Source organism: Tauraco erythrolophus, chromosome 10, assembly GCF_009769465.1.
Source record: "Tauraco erythrolophus isolate bTauEry1 chromosome 10, bTauEry1.pri, whole genome shotgun sequence".
NCBI classification, from domain to species: Eukaryota; Metazoa; Chordata; class Aves; order Musophagiformes; family Musophagidae; genus Tauraco; species Tauraco erythrolophus.
The window spans coordinates 34,344,150-34,361,788 of record NC_141474.1 but is presented as its reverse complement, the minus strand read 5'-3'; the positions used below and the strand labels follow the sequence as shown (position 1 = coordinate 34,361,788).

The window sequence follows — 17,639 nt, the reverse complement described above, 5'->3', positions numbered from 1 at the left end:
TAAATTCAGGTGATAGAGGCAGCGCGAGTCTCAGGATGTGGACATTGAAAAAAAACCACCTTCCTCATCTCACATTTGGGCTGCCGATAGTATGTGGCTGCTCTTCTACAGTTTCCTTCCTGCACAGGCAGCAATCACTAATTTTAGAGTCACTTACTTGTAAAAGTCACATTTCTGGCTTGGAAACGCTCTGCTGCTTCTAAAGAATAATCCTACCCCATCTTGCCAGGCCACTACTACGTACTTTTAAGCAACAGATCTCTTGGACCATTAAAAGGATGGAAGTACAGCACAGAACTGCAGGGGGGTTGGAACTAGATGGTCTCAAAGGTCCCCCTTCCAACCCAAACCATTCCATGATGATTCTACGATTCTATGATTCCATCACTGTCTTGGTTCGGAGGTGTCCAGGAGTAAATGACACGATGGATGCGTTTGTGCAGCAGCTGTTAGAGAAACGCACACAGCGCCCGGCAAAAACGGAAAGAAAGATCAGAATCTTCAGGTTTAGCAGTTCTACTGCAAAAAAAGTGATTTTGTAATACTAAAGCGGGTAACTCTAAGTCGGTAATTATAAATAGGAGAGCGTTCCCATTAGCTTTGCAACTTTAAAGACTTAGAAAAATGTGCCAAGTCTTGCTCTCACTATTTAACAGATTTTGGGTTGATGAAGCGCAGTCAGGGGATCCTTTTGCTGACTGGTGACACCGTGTGCTGGTGTCAACATCAACATCGGTCTTACACACCACATCCCTGCCCGTGCTCCCTGCGCTGGGCACGGCCACCCAGCACCGTACGGAGCTCCGCAGCTCCTTGGCGAGCACAACCCACGCGCACGGGTGCGTCGTTTTGTGCTCCTTGGTGTAAATGAAGACTCAAAGCTACGTGCAGGTATGATGGGATGCTTGTGACAGGGGGTCGGTGCAGGGTTTCCATGTGCTGCTGCAGGGCAGCCCCAGGCAGCGTGTACGTGAGCCGGGGAACGTGGCTTTGCTGGCCCGCAGGGGCTTGGGGGGCTTGTAAAGGAGCTGGCACCCAGTGACCCATGGCGGCGAGTGCTTGGCAGGGAGCTGTGGGCATGCATGGGTGTGCATGGGCATGCATGGGTGTGCATGACTGCACATGTGGGCACAGGTATGCCTAGGTGTGCATGGGTGTGCATGCATGAGTGGGCATGCACGAGTGTGTATGGGCATGCATGGATGTGCATGTGTTTGCATGTCCGCGCACGGGCATGCATGACTGTGCACATGCATGCATGGGTGTGCATGGGTGTGCATGGTCACACATGGGCGTGCATGGTCACGCATGGGTGTGCATGACTGCACATGCATGTATAGGCATGCATGGTCACACATGGGCGTGCATGGACATGCATGGGTGTGCATGACTGCACATGCATGTATAGGCATGCATGGGCATGCATGGGTGTGCATGGGCATGCATGGGTGTGCATGACTGTGCACATGCATGCATGGGCGTGCATGGGTGTGCATGGTCACACATGGGTGTGCATGACTGTGCACACGTGTGAATGCACATGCATGGCCGTGTGGGCATGTGTGGTATGCTTGCATGCGTCTGGGCATACATGGGTGTGCATGTGTGTGCATGGGCGTGCATGGGCAGGTGGCTCTGGCACCAGCACCTCTCCCCACCCCAGCCCCACGCAGCGTCACCTTGGCTGGCTGCAGCTCCAGACCAAAACCAGCCTCTGCTGAGACGTACAGGGCAGGAGGAGAGGTGCAGCAGAGCAAACTGGGAGGGCACTGGGTGCTCAGGCGTTTTGCAGAGTGTCTTTCACATTTGTATTCCTTAGAAACATTTGGCATGTTTCCTTACAAAGGTGTGGGTGCTCAGCGGACAGCCACGTAACCAACCTCACACATTTCCAGGGAATTTCTTTAGGAGCATTTGCAAGACCACCGCCGAAATCCCAGGCAAATCTGTAAATGATCTCACGATGGCTCAGTGGGAAGGACACGCCTGTAGTTCATTTTCCGGGTGTCGGAAGACCCAAATTCCCTGTCGTGTGCTGAACAACCGCCGTTTTGCTGCTCCACGCAGCACGGCGGGGACAAGCTGCCATGAGATGATCAAACCCCTCACTCAGAACGAAGAATCCATCCCGTGATCAATTCAGGGCGATTTTAAAGCCCCCTGGCAGGCAACGGAGGCTTCTTCTTCCCTGCTGTAGTTTTGATTATTGAACAGGAGGGAAAAAGAAATTGGGTTATTGTGTCCTACAGAAAAGTTTTGCGTTCTTGGTACCCACGTGTGCTGTATGATACAAAAACCCTTCTTGGTGCAGTGTCTCTTCCTTAGGAGTGATCCCAAGATACCGAACACAATTTGGTCAGGATCTCTAAGGGATCGTTTTATCCCTCTGAAGTGCAATCAGCTCCAGGGATGAAATATTCCAAACGTTTAACAAGAGAATGACTTTGAATAACAAGTGCAGCATATGGCATCCTGCAAAAACCACCTGCTCCCTATTTCAGCTCCTACGGGAACCCGAGTTTTATGGGGTTTATGCTTGTGATGACACGAGATCAGTTTGAAATTGTGATTTCCTGGCCGAAGCGTTCCAGGCAGCCACAAGAATTCGTCGTCGATTATTTCAGATGCGGAGTTTTGCCCCGGTTCTGCCGGTTGCTATCCCGGAGGCTGATACGCGCCACGGTCATCACTTCCATTTTTTTGAATCACGACTACAATTTCCTTCAAAATAACCTTCCGACGTTTTGCGGGAAGCAGGTCTTTATATCCACCGCCTCCCTGTTCATGGCTCTCAGGCAGGAGACCAGCTCATCGGGGACCAACGTCTGCTCTTGACCATCGCTGGCCAGCCCGTGTCCCCACAGGTTCTCCGGGAGGGAGCCGTGTCCCCCTGGGGCTGAGCCGAACACCTGGCTTTGCCCGCTCTGGCTGTTGTTTAAGATGAGGTTGATCTTCTCCAGCAGACAGACGTGGTGCCCCTCTCCCTCCCCGTCCCACAGGTGGGGCACGGGGCTTGTGTAGTCTCTGAAGAAGACGTTCATCTCCGGTTCTGGGAGGGCTGGGGGGGACTGCATTGGGTAAATGTTGGCGGCTACGTACCCCAGCGGGTTCCCGTCGAACACCTGAGGTTTGTAGTCACTGATCTGCTCGGGGGATGTGATGCCGGCAGGGGCTGTGATGTCAGCGGGGACCGTGCTGCCTGGGTGCTCCCCATCCTTGGAGACCTCTCTGTTGGGTTTCCTTCTGGTGGCCACGTTCTTGTACTCCTTGTGCACCGGCACCTCCTCAATTTCCGTAACTGTGGGGTCACTGGTGTCCAAGAACGGCTCATGGAAACTGTTACTTGTGAAATCGCTCTTTTCCTGGAAAAAAAAATTGTGGAATCACAGAATGGTTCGGGTTGGAAGGGACCTCAAAGATCATCCAGTTCCAACCCCCCTGCCATGGGCAGGGACACCCTCCACTACACCAGGTTGCTCAAACCCCCATCCAGCCTGGCCTTGAGAATGATGAGTGTAGTAACGAACTAGCAGATTTTACCAACGGGAGAGCTATCCTTAGAGCATCCCAAGGAAGAAATGGGGCAATGACTTGTTGTCTTCATCTCATCTTCCTTCCCACCTCTCCCATCCAATCCTCCCTGGGCAGGAGACCACAGCAAAGTGGACGAGAGAAGATGGGAGCAGCTGTGCCTGTCTCCATGCTTTTGCACACACCTCAAGGGCAGCTCAAGCCAACTGTGGCTACTGAATAAAGCCTATATTGAGGCAAGGCTTGAAGACCTCAGCTAAGCTGGGCTCCCGTGCACCTTGCAAATGTCTGGAAGATGATTCCTGACCAGTTCCTGGTCCCTTAGAGCTGAATCCTCTTCCCACCTGTGTCTCTCACAGTGAGCTTTAACCTAAGGGGAGAGAAACGAGGAAAAACTGGGAGAGAATAGTGCAATTACCTGGAGGGACTTTACCACGTTGCTGTTTTCCATGCGAGGGAAGTCTTCAAACAGCCATTTTGGCAAGAGCGACACAAGAGTGGCGTTCATTCTTCACCGAAAAGGAAAAAACAGAACCCGAGATGTCAGTGTGTTTTATCAGCCACTTATTTTCCACGCAGGATGAAACTGTCCCCAGGCAGGAGGGGCACGTCCATCCCTCATGGATAGCTTGGAAGCCCCAGGTTTACCCCGTAGGGGTGGGCTTCCCTGTTCCAACTCTAGCTCTTCATCTTTCAACCTTATTTCCCCAGGTGCAAGCCTGGAAGCTCAATTACTCTCGGTAAATCCGTTATGGAAAAAGTGTCCATATGCGAAAATGTTGCTGGACTAGGGGGTGGGAGAAGGACCAAGCCATATGTATGAACTGTGGGAGGCATGTGTGTCCTGAACGGACAAAATCAAATACCTAGCAGTAACAAAAGCTGATTTTCCTACAGCCAAAACTCCTCTGGAAATGAAAATCGTTTGCGAGAGTTTTTAATTTCGCGGAGCTTTGCTGATGTCCTGGTGCGCTGCCGCGTTCCGGGGAAAACACGCGGTCCCCGTCGCTGCTGGAACGCCCGTGTTTCACAACTACGTCCAGAGCAGAAGAATTAGGCTGGGTTCAGGGGCCAGAAGAGGCAGCCCCTTGGCACCCTCGAGCCCCAGGTCTCCTCGCCCTGATTTCTTGTTTTCTCAGGAAGATGCAACCAAGATAAAGGATAAAAATTACCCACAGAGGTTGTGTTTTTCCTCTTTTTCTACCCTCCCTTATATCTGTGTGATACCATATCGAATGTCCCTAAGGCTGGCCTGTGCAGAGCAGGGATTTTTCTCTCTTTTTGGTGGTCTTTGCCTCGCTGTAGACCACACAAATGTCTTTCCATACAGCGATCTGATGAACGGGTGAAGCCCCCCTCAGCAAGAGCAGGCTGCAGTGGAAAGGACTGATCCCCATAATTAATTTTAAAATATTCTGGCAGAAAAGTATTAGTTGGAAATCAGGAGGAAATTGTGGAGGAGGAAGTAATACCTTTTTCTAGCTGATTTTTTAAACATCAGAATTAGAAAAACAACCGATAACGTGACCATGCTGACGCCCAGTCCCAGGAAAAAGCCAACGTCATCATCTGAAAAGGACAGAGAGGGGAAAAAGGTGAACGGGGTGGCCCTGCTCCAGCCCCGCACCTGCCACCCGCCTTCGCCGATGTAAAGGGCAGATCTTTGCCAAAACACCCTTCAGCATCTCTCTTGCCCTTTCGCTCCTCAACGAAGGAAGCAAAGCCGTAACAAAGGCAAACCCGAAACCGCTCGTCCCATCCCTGGTCCCCTGTGACCGGAGCATCGGAGCATCTCCATGGCCGGGGGGCTCAGCCAAGCAATTCGAAGAAGCGCGATCACTGTGTTCAACCATCTCCTACGCAGCCTCACCTTCCAGAAACGCCCAAGTGAGTTCTTCAGCCGACGTCGGTTTTGCTTTTGGTTTACGTACTGCGACAGGTCATAACGTAACCTTTACCAGAAGGTGTGCAAACCAGAGCGTAACCGAAGGGAGAAAAATGGGTGGGAAACGCTTAAAGGAGTCCCTGGTTCGCACGGCAAGATCGACACTGTCGCTGTTTAGTGAAATGTTAACGTTATTTTATATCTTCCTTGTTTTCTTATCTCCTACTCGTTGTGATGTACGCTATGTTGTAAGTGTCATAAGAAAGCAAAAGTCAAGGCATGTCCCCATCAAGCAAAAAGTTGCTTTCACGGCCCTGACCTCTCCAAAATCTAAGGGAGCTTTTGCTTCCCTGTCACTGGATGCTGCAGGCGCTGCTTGGGCTGAAATTTCCACTTCTGGGCAAGAAGAAAAGTAAAAAAGCCAAAAGACTTGGCTTACCAAGTCTGAGCTGTTATCTTCTTACCATGGGAGATCTCGCCGTAGGTGCTGCCCAGGAGCTGGTCCTCTGCAGGGACTTCAACAGAGAGAGGAAAAAAATGTCCATAACTTCATTCAGAGGATGGCAGGTGACACAGGAGCTATTTTAATTTTGTTAGTATTATTTAGAAAAATAAATAATGGTATGATGAGAAAATAAAGCCCCCTAAAGTAATTACTAATTCCAGCTCTGCCTCGACTCCACACAACCTCCTATTTCTCAGAGATCCAATTAAATGAGATGTTGATGAGCACATAACACCAACGACAAAACACCTCCCACGCACGTCGCTCCCCTCAGCACCTGAAACAAGAATTCAGTCTTCCTGAAGAAATGTACATCATTTTTTCATGAGCACCTTCGGATTATCTAGATTTAGACTAGATCTAAGGAAGAAATTCTTCCCTCTGAGGGTGGTGAGGCACTGGAACAGGTTGCCCAGAGAAGTTGTGGCTGCCCCATCCCTGGAAGTGTTCAAGGCCAGGTTGGATGGGGCTTTGGGCAACCTGGTGTAGTGGAGGGTGTCCCTGCCCATGGCAGGGGGGGTTGGAACTAGATGATCTTTGAGGTCCCTTCCAACCCAAACCGTTCTATGATTCTATGTTCTTGGAGTAAGACACAGTTCTCATGTGCACTAGATCTGTGCACAGGAGAAAAGATCAGCTAGAGAAGGTTTTCCTACAGATGCATCAATAAAAATCTCCATTGACTTGTCCTGCAGTCAAGAGCCCTGCTTTGCTCTGATCAGTGGGAGGTTCTTACATCTCGTTTCTAAAACTAAGTGATTCTATGAAACTGTCGGACTGTGGTGATATGAAGAATGAAATGGCAATCTGAGCTCCGCAGCTCCGCCACAACAAGGGGCAACATCTCCACCCAACGGGTCTTACCTTGGCCAGAGCTTGGTTTGCTGACTCCATCGGGGTAGACTGCATACACTGACACATTGACGTGGCCTCCTGCTGCTGCCTCTTCTGGAGAAAAGCAAGATTTACCTTTAAAATGTACTTGTGAGGCACCATGAAAGCTCTAGGCTTGCTCAAGGGCTTCTTGCTGAGTGGTGACAGTAGATGGAGGTATGGGGGATGTCCCCAGCTCTGCACTCCTCCCCTGTCGATAGCCACTGCATGAGATGTTCCCAAAAACACATGTAGAAGAGCAAAAGCCTACCCTGTGCTTGGAGAGGCCTCCATGGGTCCAGTGTGGCTTCCCTCCCTGCTAGCTCACTCATCACTGTGTTCTCTTTCCTGTATTCCCTTCTTTCCCTGAGACCTTCACCTGGGAGACCAAATCCCACTGACTGTCCTCCTGTCTCCTATTGCATCCCTCCTTCTCCCTGAGGGCTCTTGATGGTCCCACTCTCCAAAAACTAGCGAACAGGGGCTCGATTTCAAACTAAACTTTGCTTTTATAATATATTTTGGCTTTAAACATCCTGATGAACTGCACCAAACAGCAAAAGGACTCCTGGAATCTCTCACCTTGGATGTAGGTGTGTGTATCCTGGTACGGGACCTTCTTCCAAAAATACTGCTCCTCCTGGCTATACTGGGTGGTGGAAACCCACTCCACTACGAACCAGAGTGGGGACCTCCTGCTGCGGTGGGGGGGCTGCCAGGCCACCCGGACCCTGCTCTGGTTCTCGGGCTTGACCTCCACGGCCACCGGCGCCGGGAACTCTGCGGAGAGATGGCAAGGGGCTGTCAGAGCAACCTCATCTCCGACGAGCAGGAGACTTGGAAGGTGAGCTAAGCTCAGGCAAAATGTCTTTCCTGACAGTGTTTAAGGACGGGAGATGGAACAAGAATTTCTAGAATGTGGTGGGTTTATATATATATGAATATAAAAATCTGTATTTATGTATACAAAAATCTGTATCTTTATACAGAACCACAGAATGGTTTGGGTTGGAAGGGACCTTCAAGATCATCCAGTTCCAATCCTTCCACTACACCAGGTTGGCCAAAGCCCCATCCAACCTGGCCTTGAACACTGCCAGGGATGGGGCAGCCACAGCTTCTCTGGGCAACCTGTGCCAGTGCCTCACCACCCTCAGAGGGAAGAATTTCTTCCTGAGATCTCACCTAAATCTCCCCTCTTTCAGTCTAAAATATCTCTGCTTACCCAGAAGAAAACATCTGATATCTGAGCTCACACACACGTATCACACGAGCGTTGTCATGTCTCGTCTGAGATGCTCTACCTGTCATTTCTTACAAGAAAGGTGCCTGATTCTGATAAGTATGAGAGACTAGAAAGTTTTTTCCACCTTATTTCTCTTCTGTTTCTTTTTACTCATATATTTGTCTTCAACTTGAATGGGACTTTCCTCTCCCATTGCTCATTAAAAGAGTCTTTTTTTTTTTCTCTTTTTCAAAAATAGGAAAGTAGGTTGTGGGGAAAACCACAACCTGTGGCGCAGGGAACCTAAAGGGGCCCAAAAAGGATTTTTTTTTCTTATTTCCCCCCCCCCCTTTGTGTTTGCCAGGACCCAGCTGGGGCTGTCTCTGTGGCAGCAGGAGCTGGTTTGGGGAGCGGAGGAGAACCCACAGGCCAAGCCAATGCAGGCGGGATAAACTCAGGGAGGAGAATCCCTGTACCAAGCCAGTGCAGGTGGGATAAACTTAATTTTTAAGTTTGTTGCTGGAGCCTTTAGATGCTGAGGGCTGAGATAGGCACCTGAGGAGCACCTCCATCTCAGGGGCATGCTGCCCTTCTCTGGAGGACCTTCTGCTTCCCTCAGCTTTTCCCTTTTTTTTTAGCCCAAGCGAGTTATTTTTTTGCAATCCCGATAAAATCCCCTCTCTGTTGGTGGTGCGGGACCGTACCTCCGGGGCCGAGGGCGATGCTGGCGGGGCTGGAAGCCCCCCGGGAGTTGTGAGCGGTGACCCGGAGGACGGGGGTTCCCGGGGGCACCAGGACGCTGCAGGCCGGGCCAGAGGTGCTGCAGAGCGGGACGGTTCCCCCGGGGCTCTCGGCGGTCACGGTGTAGCCCAGGACGCCCCCGCCGGCGGCATCCGGGGGCTGCGGAGGGCGAGACACGGGGGTGCGGTGCGGGTCCCACACCGGTGCGGGACGGGCGGCACACGGCGGGGGGGTTTGCGCCAAGGACACGTCGGGGACCCGCCTCCCCCCGTCTCTACCGGCAGCGCCGTTCGCCGCCTCCGGGCGGGTGTTTTTCTCGGGAAGGGGTGGGGGTGCGGGGGTGGGGGCGGAGCGTGAATTGCAAAGAGTTGCCGAAAATGAAGAGTTTTTACCTTGATCAAGACCGTCACCTCGCGGCTGCCGTTCGGGAGCGCCGGGCCCAGGCGCCGCCAGACGGCGGGTGCCGCGGCGGGGGCTGCGGGAGCGAGCGTGGGACGGGGCGCGACCGGGCGCCTCTCCCCACCCACCCACGCGTGCGGCTCCCACCCACCCATGCTTGTGGCAGCCACCCGCGTGTGGGGCTCCCACCCACCCACGCGTGGGGCTCCCATCCACCCACGCTCGTGGCTCCCACCCACGCGTGGGGCTCCCACCTACCCACACGTGGGGCTCTCGACCACCCACCCATGAGTGGGACTCCTGTCGCCCATGCTCTTGGCTCCCACTCACCCACGCATGGGGCTCCCACCCACCCACGCTCGTGACTCCCACACACCCACACGTGGGGCTCCCACCTACCCACACGTGGGGCTCTCGACCACCCACCTATGAGTGGGACTCCTGTCGCCCACGCTCTTGGCTCCCACTCACCCACGCGTGGGGCTCCCACCTACCCACGCGTGGGGCTCTCGACCACCCATGCTCGTGGTTCCCACCCATGCTTGTGGCTCCCACCCACGTGTGGGGCTCCCACCCACCCACGCTCGTGGCTCTCACCCACCCACGCTCGTGGCTCTCACCCACCCACACGTGGGGCTCCCACCAACCCACGTGTGGGGCTCTCGACCACCCACCCATGAGTGGGACTCCTGTCACCCATGCTCTTGGCTCCCACCCACCCACGCGTGGGGCTCCCACCTACCCACGCGTGGGGCTCTCGTCCACCCATGCTTGTGGCTCCCACCCACACATGGGGCTCCCACCCACACGCAGCCCTGGCAGAAAGCCCCTCTCGGCCAGCGGCTCCACGCCGGCAGCGGACTGATTCCCACGCAGCCGGTGGCAGCGCCGCAGCCCGGTTGCAAGCTGGCTGCTGCGTGGCTCTGCCGCTACAGGAACGGCTCAGACTGCACGCAGCGGCAAGTGGTGCTTTTTAGGGCGACCGTGTCCCCAACTTCCTTGCCATGACTGGGATGTAAGTGAGGGCATCACTCCTCAGGCATCCTGGCCCACTGCCGGCTGAGATACCAGAACCAGCTGTGTCTAAACTCATCCTGGTATCAATAACATGGATGCCAAGGGGGGAATTTGACCCAAATTGACTGGTATTTGTGGCTGATGTGGCTTTTCCACGTAGGGTGAGAGGTGCTCCCTGCTGCTGGGGTGCAAAGCAGCTGTCGGAGATGGATAATCGCATCCCATCCCTCCTTCTGTACGGAAAACCGTGTACCCGCAAAGCCCCCCTGGTTCCTCTGCAGCTCCCACCGTGCTGCAGCAGCCTCAGGAGTCTGCCAAAACCATCACCTGCAATGTGCCCATGTGCATGCCACGCACATGCCACACGCATGTCGCTAACTCCAGCTGCCCAAGCAGCCGGAGCTTGGGCCAGGTCCCTGAAAAGCATCTTAAGGAGCTGACAGGCTGCTTGGGAAAAGGCAGTGGGAGCAGCACCGGGGCTGAGCTTACCCGCCTCGGGGGTGGTGTAGAGAAACGGGGGGCTCCAGGCGCTCCAGGGGCTGTTGGCAGAGCTGAGCTGGCACCGCGCCTGAAACACGTACTGGGTGTTACTCCGCAGGTTGTGCCGCGAGCGGGGCCCGTGCTGCACCGCGCCGTCCCACGCCTCCACCTACAAGGAAAGCAGGGTGCTACGGGGGGGGAACGGGACCCAGCTGGCCCCCGCCGCCACCGGGCCCCCACGCAGAGCGGGAGCACGTGGTGGTCACTGCCTTCCTCATCTGAATGGATGGGGATGGGCACGGTCCTCCCCCAGCACACGGGGCTGGCTAATGCACCCAGCAAGCTGGGGGGGTGCAGCGAGAGCCCCCGCCCCGCCGCTGCGCTGGGCTTCTGACATCATGGCAATTCCTGGGGGAGCATCCCCAGAGGCTCCGCTGCCTTATCCTTACAGAGCTGGGGAACATTCAGAAATATTTTGAGTTTCGCCCTTTTGCTTAAAAAAGCAGAGACGACTCTGCCCAAAAGGCTGTCTGCCCTCTCAGAGGGCATCAGCTGTCCTGCCCTTCAAAAATGGGGGACTGGTCATAGCTGGGGGGGCGCATCCCCTCCCCAGCACCAAAGCAAAGGGGTGGGTTTGGAATGACTCCAAACATTCCCATTGCTCATGGGTGCTACAGGGTCTCCAGCAGGACCAGGATGGGCACATGTCCTAATGGGGGGCAGCCCATTCAGGGCTTCCGCCCCCCCGGGGTCTGCATGGGGGAAGGTTTTGGGGGGTCGTAGCCATCTCACATGCCACACTGGAGTGCCCGTGGCTTTGTGCCGCTCCTCGCAGCGCACGTTCTCCAGCAGCGTCTGCCTCCTCCAGCGGATGGTGGTGGTGGGAGGTGACGTCTCAGCAGTCTCAGCGCCAGCGACCACGGGCAGCACGGGCACCACTGCGGGGAGAGCCAGGAAAGCATGGGATGAGGGGCTGGCACACCACGGGGGCATGCCCTCCTGTGTCAGCCACGCCGCTCGTGTGTGTCTCCGAAGCGACATCCCGGGGCAGTGAGGAACAGACGGACGGATGGACGCACGGACAGACGTACCGAGTTCCCGCAGGTCGAGGCGCCGTGGGGCTGAGCGAGCAGCACCCAGTGCGTTGCTGGCCTGCACCCATGCAGAGTAGTGGCTCCCGTTGCGCAGCACGTTCAGCGGCACTGGTGAGTCTGTGGGGAAGACCTCCTCCTCCTCAGCATCCTCATCCTCGGCATCCTCCGCCGCTGCCGTCGGCGCACTGGGAAGCAGAAGGCAATCCCGCTCAGCACCCGGTCTGGCATCGCGCACCCGCTGGGAAGGCGACACCGGCTCTTGGGGGGTCATGGCTCGTGACTGGGGGCACAGTCATCTCCAAATCCGGAGTCTGCCACTCCTAAAGCGAACCCGAAAGCGATCGCCGCCGGTTCTCGGCATCTCTGCCGGGCGTTTGCGTTTGCGCCGCGGAAAGGGAACCTTCGCGGCTCTTTCTGGCTGCACGGTTCGAAGTTTGAACCGGGGCAAATTTAGGCAGGCGGTTAATCACTTCTCTTCCCAAAGCCTACGTCTGATGGGATTTAATGTGTTTTGCTCTAATAATTGAGTCGGATTGACTTTGAAAGCCAGCCTTGTGCCACGGGGGCTTGGGTGGCAGAGGGCACCCCGGGCGGGCTCGGAAGGGCTGTGGCACGCTGCGCGGCAGCCAGCGCCTGTTTCAGTCTCCAGCTCTCGTACCCTGCTGGAGTTTCGGTTTCGGGGTTCGGGCAGAGGGTGCACACCGCCGGCTGCACCCTCTGCTCCCCTCTTCGCTTGCAGAGAGCCAACGCGTCTGCGAAAATCCCGCGGCTGCGGCGCGTCGCGACGGGACGCGGTGTTCGCTGGACCACGAGCAGCACGGAGCGCGCACGGCCGCCCCGGCGGAACCCAGCTCCCGGGTTGAGCTGCGGTTTGCAAGCAGGAGAGCGGGCGGATGCCGCGAGCTTTAGGAAGCAGAAGTAGGGCACGGTGCCCGCTCCCACCGCCGGCAGCGGAGCAGCCCTGGCGTCGCCCAGGTTTGTGGCTGCCGCGCCCCGACCACGTGCCACGCATCGTGCCCCGGTTCTCCCGGCCCCGTCCGGCTGGTCGCATTGCCCACCCCGCAGCCCCCCCGTCCCGCGGGGACCTCACCGGCGCAGGTGGAGGGTGTAGCGGGTGCGCAGGTGGGTGGGCCGCCCCGCGTCCCACGTGCACGCCAGGTGCTCCGAGCGCTCGCCGATGGTGCAGCTCAGGTTGCTGGGGGGGTCCGGAGGGTCTGCGGAGGCAAAGTCAGGCAGAGCATGCAGACATGCAGACCCCCACCCCAGCAATACAAAGCTCAGGTTGCTGTGATCCCCCTCCCCACTCCTTGACTTCATCGGTGCCAGTGGCTTCATAAAAATCCCGGGAAGCCCATAGGCGTGGGGGTACTCACAGCCAGCCAGGAGGTCGGTGCCACACACCAGCTGGTACTTCTGGCTGTTGGGGCAGCGGGCGAAGCAGGTGACGGACCCGGAGGGCATCCGGAAATGGGGCAGGCGGAGGCGGACGGCGCTGCTGTTGAGGGGGTGCAGGGCAGCCTCAGGGGTGCTGTAGTTGAGGAGGATGCGGAACTTGGCCCAGGGGCAGCCGAGGGTGGAGAGGCAGTTGATGGAGACGTCGGAGCCCATCCGCACCACCGGAGCGGGCTCGATCCAGACGTGCCCCGAGCACCCGATGTTTGCAACACCTGTGCCAACACTCGTCCCATCAGGGCGGCTCCAGGTGGGCGTCCCACGGTGGGACTCGATGCCCACGGGCTGCACCGCTCCGCACCGGCAGCAGCACGGCAGGACCTCACAGCGAGGTGGCTGCTGGTGCCCCCCAGCCCCTCGCTCTCCCCTGGGGATGGGGATAACGCCCCCCTGCCGCCTCCATCCCCCGGTGACTCATCCCCTCAGATCATCGGAAACAGCCGGTTTCACCAATTTTAGGTTTTGCTCTAACGCTGAAATGAGTGCAGGGAAATAACCCGCAGCGCCGAGCGCGCTGATCCCCCCGCGATTAGGGCGGCAGCCCCCGCGCTGAGCACCCGATCGGATGAGGCCCCTGCACCAGCCCCGGCAAACCCGGCTCGCTGCCGCTATCGGGCTCCATCTGGTCTTCCTGGAAAGGGCGCAGCTGCGCTCCGGCGTCGTGCACGCGGAGGCAGGAGCACGTGGTGTGGCACAGCCGCTGCAGCACCGGTGGGCCTCAGCGCCGCTGGATGCGGCCCCGGTCCAGGGATGCGAGCAGGGAGGAGAGGATGCTGTGGGGCGTGGGAGCCCCCCCGAAGGCTATGGAAGCGCTCCCCCCCCAAATCCAGAGCTGTAGCACTATAATTTTCCTACTCCCACTCCTATTCCCCAGCAGGACCAGGGTGTTGGCTGCGGTGGCCAGTGAGAGTGATGCCCAGGTGGCCGTGCCGCGCCGTGCCCGCTGCCGCTTACCTCCGCACAGGCAGCAGAGCAGGACGTGGAGCACCAACGCCTCGCTGGACCCCGCCATGGCCTGGGCTGCGGCCACTGCCCGCGTGTGGCATAGTCTGCAGGGAGGGAAAGGGGGAGCTATCCCACCGGCCGCCCCGGGATGCTCCGGGACCAGCCCAGAGGTGGCCATGGGGACGCACGGCGAGGGTTTCGGTGGGATTTGGGGTCAGGTGGGGTTGTGCCAGTGGTGGGAGTGTGGGGGGACAGGCTTGCGGGCACGCAGGACTCGGTGTTTCAGGTAACCGGTGCCCCGTTGGCACAGCCCCGTGTCCAGCCTCAGTGAGCAGCCTCAAGGCTGCTTTTCCCAAGCTTCCACCTCCAGTGTCACTTCCCTTAGTTTTCCCACCTGTGACATTTCTCCAGTCCTTTCCTTACGCTTACACAGATGCACATGTTCATGCCATTTTTGGTAACCCACAGGCTGGGCGGGCGATGGAGCGAACCCTCCGGGCAACCCGCTCCCGGCACACATGGGAGGACTGGGAGGCGATGGAGCCGGCAGCGTGGATTTGCAAAAGGGAAATCACGCCTGAGCACCCCGAGAGCCTCCCTGGAAGGGGACCGGCGCGGTGGGTGAGGGGAGCATGGGGGATGCTCCATGTCTGGAGCGCTGGGCACCCTCCAGACAGGAGAGACATGGACAGAGTGGGACCGGGTCTGAGCAAAGGCTGGGAAGACACCTGAGGGTCCGGAGCACCGGAGATGTGAGGAAGGGCTGGAGGAGCTGGGGCTGCTCAACTGGGAGAGGAGGGGGCTCTGATGTCTGGGTCCTGTCCCAGACGAGCAATGGCTCTCCCTGGCAGTGCTCCCCCCTGCCGAGACACCCCCAAAATCCCAGGCAGGGGCTTTCCCCGGTCTCAGAGGAGCTGCCCTTGGATTTGCATCCCAAACTCTTGCCTGAATTTTTCCCTGCTCATTTCACCTTCCTCCCCAGCCTCTTCAGTTTCACCCCCTTCCAGGCCAACCCCCCCTCCAGAAGGGAAGCCCAGCCTTGCCACAGCTCAGGATCTGGGGCTGGGGTCCAGGGCTGGGGTCCGGGACTGGGACGCCTTTGCAGCAGCCAGGTTGCAGACTGGCCGGGTACAAGGAACCACAGCTCCATGGAGCAAGGGGGGGAATTGCTCTTTTCCAACAGAAACACCCTTCTGGGAGCACAGCACCCCCAAGCCCCCCGAAGAACGGGCCGACACCAGGCTCCCCATGAGCCCCCAGCACCCCGAGCCCATCTGCACAGCGTCTGGGCTGCGGCTCCTGCTGCCATGAGGAGGTGGGCACTGGGCAGACCCTTCCCACAGCCTTACCCCCCCGCCACGGTGCCAAAAACCCAGCTGAGCCCCACGCCCCCCCCAGTTTGCTTTTTAAGCCCGTGATAATTAACACAACCCCGTGCAAAACCTGACGCTGGAAGCGGCGAGTCGCCCCTCGGCGGGATGCACGGAATACCGGCGCCCCGACGTAAAAATCTTCAAAACGGGGTCGTTCAACCCGAACTGTGCTGCCGGCTCCGGCTCGTGCCGTGGTGTTTCTGCGGTGCGTGAGCTGACCTCGTTTGTTTTAAGGGCCGTCCAGGCGTTCAGGGTGAGTCACGTCCCGAGTGCCTTTCCGCTACCTGACCCACTTCGGGAACCCCAAGGCCTCCCCATTGCCTGCAAACTTTCTGCGAGCTAGAACAAGCAGGAAAAAAACCCAAAAAAACAGCCTTCAGGGTCTGTGAAAAGAGCTAAAAATACAATAAACCCGCCTGGCCTCCTCGGGATCGCTCCCATTCGCATTTTTAATCCAATTTACAGGTGTTTGCCAACGCCAGAGCTGTTCCCCCTTGTCGAGAGGTACCAGTCTCTGATCCCACCTCCATTAAAAAGTCTCCCCGTCCATCAGGGTCAAAGAAAAGTAAATGGAGACGCAGGGAAAAGCCGTCCCGCTCGCACGAGCCCAAACTGGGCGGAATCGGTGGCAACGGCGGGGCTCGGAGGGGGCTGATGCACACGAGCAGCATCTGGATTTTTTTCGGCTTTAGGTGGCAGGGGGCTGGAAGCTGGGGGCGGTGGGGGGGTGGTCCTTACCTTGGCGCTTCCCAGGATGCGCGGTGCCGGGCCCCGCTGGCTGCCGGCGCTGCCGAGCGCGGCGAGGAGCTCGAGCGCCTGTCGGCGAGCCTGACCTAGATAGTGGTGGTGAGAAAAACGGAGAGTTTCCAGTCTGAGTCAGTCCATGGGAAACCCCAGCACCCCTTCAAGGAAGAGCCCCGGGGGCGGAGGGGTGGGGTGGGGGGGTTGTCTTTTTAGTCTTGAACGCAGCGGGGGGGTGGGGGGTCCTGGGGAGCGGGGCTGAGCGCCGGCAGCAAAACACCATTTTTTTCCAAACCCCAGAAGCCCGCAATGAGAAAACTCCATCAGGACTGGGTGCCCAGTGTCACCCCCTCGGCTCGTGCCGGTGCCCAGCTCACCGGGGGATGCCACGGGCTGCGGCATGCCGGGGCGGGCAGCAGAAGGGGCAAAGGCTCCGGTGCCGGCTCCCAAACCGAGCCCGTGCCCTCCTTTTTGGAGGGTTAACCTCAGTAACTGTGTTAACCTCATCCGACGCTGCAACCACAGGAAACCCCGCGTGGCCGGGCCCCACCGCCGGCACACCGGGGCACGCCGCGTCCCCCTGCCGAGGCTCCGCGGACCCTTCTCCGGCCGGTGAGCCCCGGCGCCCACCGAGCCGCGGTGGGATTTTCGGGAAAGTGAAGGGTGGGTGAAATCCTAAGTGCCAGCCCGGCCGGGAAGCCTTGCTGCGTGCTGAATGTATAGCGTGGAGCCGTAGAACCGTATAGAATGTGTCTATAGGTACGGCTGCGCACGCCGAGCCGGGGGGGGGATTGGTGGGAATTGTACTTTCGGCGTGTTATGGGTGTTTTTAATGCATTAGGTAGCAAAAGTATCTGGATTAATCCATCAAGAATAATTTTCAGGAGGCAGACGGTGGGTCTTGCCTTGTGGGTGGGCTGTGCTGTGCCTCCGGGGTCCTGGTGTTGAGGGGAGGGGGCTGAGGAGGGTCTGGGAGAATCTCAGTCCCCTCCACAGGGTTGCTGGGGCCGGGGGGGGGGTCGCATGGCTGTGTGACATGGCTGGGACTGAGCAAGAAATGCTGCCGGGACCCGCTGCAGGGCACACATCTGGGGCTGGGGCTGCACATCTGGGGCTGGGGCTGCACATCTGGGGCTGGGTAGCACTGCAGGGGTGCATGTCTGGACCTGGGGCAGCACCACAGGCCTGCATATTTAGGGTGGGGGGGATATTGAAAGTGTGGACATCTGGAGCCAGGCCTTGGCATCTGGGTGTGGGGTGGCACCATGGTTGTGCACATCTGGAGCTGGGACCGTGCTAAATGCAAGCACTTCTGGGCCCAGACAGCACAGCTGGAGCCAGGGCAGCACCGTGAGTGTGTACATCTAGAGCCAGGGCA

At 57.7% G+C, this 17,639-nt stretch overlaps 1 protein-coding gene across 1 annotated transcript; it reads right to left on the bottom strand.

The window, feature by feature from the left end:
• Positions 1 to 2,723: 2,723 nt before the first annotated feature.
• IL23R (interleukin 23 receptor) lies at positions 2,724 to 14,214 on the bottom strand. The gene is made up of 15 exons (XM_086617852.1): positions 14,157 to 14,214; positions 13,124 to 13,417; positions 12,841 to 12,964; positions 11,748 to 11,935; positions 11,449 to 11,594; positions 10,666 to 10,825; positions 9,153 to 9,235; positions 8,724 to 8,919; positions 8,575 to 8,591; positions 7,377 to 7,572; positions 6,786 to 6,869; positions 5,881 to 5,931; positions 5,004 to 5,100; positions 3,950 to 4,040; positions 2,724 to 3,362 (listed from the first exon to the last, which is right to left on the bottom strand). Exons 1-15 carry the CDS (start codon positions 14,212 to 14,214, stop codon positions 2,724 to 2,726), a joined length of 2,424 nt encoding a protein of 807 aa, XP_086473978.1.
• Between the last annotated feature and the right edge of the window lie 3,425 nt (positions 14,215 to 17,639).